At 37.2% G+C, this 5,705-nt stretch overlaps 1 protein-coding gene across 1 annotated transcript; it reads left to right on the top strand.

The window, feature by feature from the left end:
* The first annotated feature begins 207 nt into the window (after positions 1 to 207).
* On the top strand, positions 208 to 1,152 carry LOC100719652 (olfactory receptor 6B9-like). The gene has a single exon (XM_003462452.1). The coding sequence runs from the start codon at positions 208 to 210 to the stop codon at positions 1,150 to 1,152; it is 945 nt and encodes a 314-aa protein (XP_003462500.1).
* The last annotated feature ends 4,553 nt before the right edge of the window (positions 1,153 to 5,705 follow it).

Genomic DNA, 5,705 nt, shown 5'->3' with positions numbered 1-5,705 from the left:
TGAGGCAGATGTGATTTTCAATTCAGGGAGATTTGTTTTAAAAAAAAAAAAAAACTTTGGTGGAAATGTTTGCATCACTTTTGAAAAAAGCTTCTACAACAAAAATTACTTATTTACAGGAATACTGAATTTTTGTTCAACATCATAAGCATCTTTATTACTTGTAGTGTTGCCATAGAAGACTTTATCATCTCAGTGCTTCTGGTCATGATGGAGATGAACATCACTCTGGTCAGGGAGTTCATCTTGGTAGGTTTTCCCACTGCCCCATGGCTGCAGGTCCTCCTTTTTTTCCTCTTCCTTGTGGTCTACCTACTAGTGGTAGCAGAGAATCTTGTTATCATGCTCACCATTTGGGTGACTAGATCCCTCCATAAACCCATGTACTATTTCCTCAGTAGCTTGTCTTTCCTAGAGGTCTGGTATGTCTCTGTCACAGTCCCCAAGATGCTGGATGGATTCCTCCTGCAGAGGCGACACATCTCCTTTGCAGGCTGCATGACTCAACTTTACTTCTTCGTCTCCCTTGCCTGCACAGAGTGTGTGCTCCTGGCAACCATGGGCTATGACCGCTATGTGGCCATCTGCCATCCTCTTCAATATCCAGTAATAATGACCACAGCTTATTGTGTGCAGCTAGTAACCTTCTCCTATGTGAGTGGTTTCATGGTATCTGTCATCAAAGTTTATTTCATTTCACATGTCACCTTCTGTGGCTCCAATATCATGAATCACTTTTTCTGTGACATCTCACCAATCCTCAAACTGGCATGTAAAGATATGTCCACAGCTGAGCTAGTGGACTTTTCTTTGGCAATTGTCATTCTTGTTTTTCCTCTTATTTCCACCATCCTCTCCTATACCTACATTGTGTCCACCATCCTGCATATACCCTCCACCCAGGGAAGGAAGAAAGCTTTCTCCACTTGTGCATCCCACCTGACTGTTGTTGTGATTTATTACACAGCCATGATTTTCATGTATGTCCGGCCCAGAGCTATTGCTTCCTTTAATTGCAACAAACTAATCTCAGCTGTGTATGCCGTTCTCACACCCATGCTAAACCCTTGCATCTACTGCTTAAGGAACCAGGAAGTCAAGAATGCTATCAAGAAGACCTTATGGGGAGGTCAGTGCCTTCTGCTCAGCTGATCCTGCTGTCTAGAGAAGAAAATGGTGTTCAATGCAGGATGTCATTATCATGACATTTCTTATGTTCTGGTTTGGTATTAAAACTGCTCCACCAATTTGATGCCTAAAGAAATTAATACATAGGAAAAAATTTTTTAAATATGTAAATAGTATATAATATTTGTTACTTTCCAAGAAAACTATATATACGTACACTTAATGGGTATGGATTATTGAGTATGTATTTAGCATTTACTCATAAATAAAGCATTTTTTCATAGTGCTCTATGACTTACTCATGCTCAGGTACTTAATATCATGAATAAGGAAACTGAAGTGATGTAGGTAAATAAATTGTCCAAGATTTCAACCTAAATAACATTGTGCTTACATTATTATAATGCAGACCCTACATACAAGTTAGGTAAAAACGATAAATTTCTAAGATAAATGAGCATCTTTGGTATCATTGAGGCATCTGATGGCCACAAGAAAATGTAGTATACTAGACAGAAACTGCAAATTTTCATTAAATCATAACTTAATATGACTAAACTATTATGATTCTGTCAATTACTTTCTTGAGAATGGGACAAAATATCCAACACCTGCAGCTTGAAGGAGGAGAAGTTTAATTTGGCTCTGTTTTAAGAGAATTCAGCCCATTGTTGGTTGGCTATATGCTAGGGCTTCATGACTGTGAAGAAGCAGAGCATTGAGAAAGAATACACCCTTTCAGATAACCCATTAGTAATCCACCACTCTGACCAGATTTACTTCCAAACAGGAGACTTTGGGAGAGGGGACAATTTAGATTCAAGCAATAAAATTCCTCTCCTAGTTCCTCAAAGACTCATGTCCTTTCATTATGCAAAAACCATTTAGCCCGCTTTTAAGAATTGCCAGTCTTAACTGTTCAAGCATTGCTGAAAGCCCAAGTCAAAAAGTTTCCTCTGAAGCACAAGACAAACTCTGAGTTGCAAGTGCCTGTGATAATCAAGAAAAACTTAAATACTTCCAAAATGCAGTGGCACAGAGTAAATGTTTTCATCACAAAAGGAAGGAATGGGGCATAGAAAGAAATTAAACCAAAATAAAATCATAACCCAACACTGGAAAAATTAAATCCCTTAACTGCTTGTGTAGCACCAGGGACAGCTTGTGGTGAGATGCGGGATCTAAAAGACAAGCAGGCTAGCTAATGTGGCCTTTCAGGGTGCAGCCCATATGCCTCTACTCTTGGACAGGCTCCACTTGCCTCTTATGGTTTTCCTCACCATTCCCTCTACTTTTCTAGCATGACAATTCCTGGGATCCCCCTTGCACTTTCAGTTTCACTATCACAGTTTAATCCTTTGCCTTTTCAGAAGCTCCTTGCCTGACCTCCCAGGGTTTCCTCTGAAATCTGGATTAAAACCCCCCTGACTTTATAACTCTTGAATTCTTCATGCCTCTAAAACCAGCACCACATGGATGATGCCTTGGTCTGCTTGCTAGGAGGAAGACCAGCTGGACCCCACCCCTGGACCATGGCTCTAGCAGTCTCTGAGTGCTTAGATGGCTGAATATGATGAATTGCCTACTGGGAAACTGATTTTTCCTGCAGCCCTTTTCCAGAAAGGGAGTAAAATCTGTCCTCTCCAAAAAGAGTTTTTTACTGTTGCACTTTTAAGCTTATAATGAATGGAATCTTGCTGATTCTGAATCAAAGTATTTGACTTCTTTTCAATGTTAATCTTTTTAGCAACCACGCTTTCTGTGGCCCAAACTTTGTAGCTATTTCTTTCTTCCCAAGAGTCAAGTTTATCAAATCATTGAACTTTAATGTTTTTCTCCTGATCTACCCCAAAGCACCCAAAAGTAGCCATGCACTTTGGACTGCTTTGAATTTTTTTTCTGTCAGATTCACTGCCCTCAATCTCAGTCTTCTGCAAAAGCACAGAGCACTGGCAAAATGAAAACAAATTTTCTGCCAGAATGTAATACACATGGCCTCTTGTCAAATTACTAATCACTTCCTTGCTCTTGACTGAAACTTCCTGAGCCTGGCCTTTACTCTTCACATTTTATCAGCACTCTAGTCTGCTGACCTCCCACCAATCTTGTATACGAAGTACTTTTTTACAACATTCTAGTACTTCTTTAGTCTGCATCTCCAAATTTTTCCAGTCTTTTCTGTAAATCAATTCTGAATCACATGGTTGGGGACAGTCACAGCAAAAAGCAATTTCTGGTGTCAGAATCTATTTTAGTCCTTTTCTTCTCACTGTGACAAAATATGCGACATTCACAATTGAAAGGAGGGGAATTTATTTTGGCTCACATTTTTTATAGGATTAAATCTATAGTTGATTGACTCCAGGGCAGGATTGTATGGAGAAAGTCACGAAGCAGACAGAAAAACGTAGAGTCAAGTACAAGAATAAACCCTTCTAGGTCACGCCCCCTATGACTCACTTCTTCTAAGCAGGTCACACCTGAATACATGAGACTCTGGGAGAATATTTTAAATCGAAATATAAAAACTGCTATTCATCCTGACAATTTTAAGTAAGGTTTAAAAACCTTCCTTCATCTTTATAAGCTACTCTCAAAGCTATTCAATATTAACAAACTAATTTATTCGTATATTGCTCTTATGATGCTACTTTACTGCTTAAGAATCCTCAATTTTTATTATTATGGCATACAGATTCTATTATTACTCCTATTACTGTTTTGTAAATACACTGATATTCATGAAACTCAATAATATATCCTCTCTCCATGTACACCAAATTGATCATGTATTTTACTGATTCTCAATATCACCAATTCTGATGATACTATTTACCTTAATGTACTTAGTAACTTTAAAAAATTATCCTCATGCTCAACATATTCATTTATTTATTTTTGTGCTTATATTATATGCTAAACTCTGTGAACAGACTGTGAAGATAAAATGGTGAGCAAAACAAAATAAATAGCTATAAATTATCCCTTCTAATAATTTAGAGATTAATAGGGAAAATAAAAATTCTGAGGTAAGTGTCAAAGGTTATGAGAGAAAAATGTTATAGCATAAGTAGAATTCAGGCTTAACACTTCAAGTAATTAGGTGGGTGGAAAATTGTGAGCAGTAGTGAGGATCAGGAACTGTGAGCAAAGGAAGGCTAAGAATCAAGAGAAGTAGGGATACTGAGTAAGAATTGAAAGATGATTCTCACAGGTGGAGCATAAAGTGACACAAGAAAGAAAAGGGTCAAAGGAGGAAACAAGAGTATCTTTACTAATAGAAGAATTAAAACTAAGTTTTTATTGGATCATTGAAAACAACTGTTTGCAGTCTTAGTGTTTGAATGTCCACTTTGTATGCTTTAATCCTGTAACTTGAACAACTGTTTCTAAGATGACAATATGCAATCTATTAACTAGTGACTTCTTACTGGTTTTTTTGGTAATTCTGTATTACTTGTACCCTTATATTGTTTTGTTTTGTTTCCTTTAAATAAAAAGTTGTGAAATTTCTATCATAAAAACATATGAATATATGAGTAGCTCTATAGCAACACGTTCATTTTCTCAATGCTCGATTTTCAGTTTGTAATGCTTTTATCAAAGCAATGCTAGTAAGTGCTAAAGCATATCAGGAATAAAGCAAGTTGAATAAATATTCAACCTCAGATGCAACACTTTGTCATTCTGAATGACTGATATCAGTTATCAGTTTTTGTTTTTGACTTCCTTACAATATTATGAGATCCTTTAGAATAAGAACTAATTTATTTGTTCAATACCTGCCATCATGGTTGACACTGTAGTCCTTATGCTAGTTATTACTATTTTTCATTTCTGACCCTAGTTTTCACTCTCTGAGCTCTTTATCCCACGGGATACCCATCTGTAAAGACGTGAAGGGAACTGATCCTACAGACTGTTCCACCTTGGCTCTGCTGGCCTGTGGCTTCCACTTTGGTTTGGCTAGTGGAAAGCAGCAGGAAACCAGAGGGTGAGAAGAAAGAGAATGAAAGGGGTATTTTTCCTGGCTAGCCACTTTGACTGCAGTAATAGCTTTACCTCCTGCAACACAGGTACCTGCTAAGGCTGCAGCTATCACTGAGATTCTGCTGTGTTCATCCTTATATGGTTCACTATCCCTTCTGATTTTCTTCACCTTAACCAATGTCTGAATAGTTGTGACATTTGATTCAACTCAAAACTTTCATCTGAAATTATTTTCTCATTTTTGTCTGGGATGCTGACTGATATGGCACTCAATACATATTGATAAGTCAATGAGAGAAACACATTTCTTTACAAACTCATATACTTCTATTTTGAAGCATAGCATAAGCAAATTTCATGTCCAGAAATTCTTAGGTATGACATATGAGAGAACTTGAATCAATACAGAACACTTCATTTCACATTTAAGTTTTCAAGTACTTTTCTTAAAATAACTACATTTTCTTCTAACTGTATGATGTCACTGTCAGATTTAATAGATTTTGAGATGTCCGAGCTGACACGGTCAGCAAATTAAACCTCTATTTATAGCGTCTAACTTTTCTCCTGTTTATTGTAAAACTTCA

The sequence above is a fragment of the Cavia porcellus genome, unplaced genomic scaffold (genome assembly GCF_034190915.1).
Source record: "Cavia porcellus strain 051 isolate PalLab524CR breed Dunkin Hartley unplaced genomic scaffold, mCavPor4.1 scaffold_9, whole genome shotgun sequence".
Taxonomy (NCBI): Eukaryota; Metazoa; Chordata; class Mammalia; order Rodentia; family Caviidae; genus Cavia; species Cavia porcellus.
This window is presented reverse-complemented; position numbering and strand designations above follow the sequence as displayed.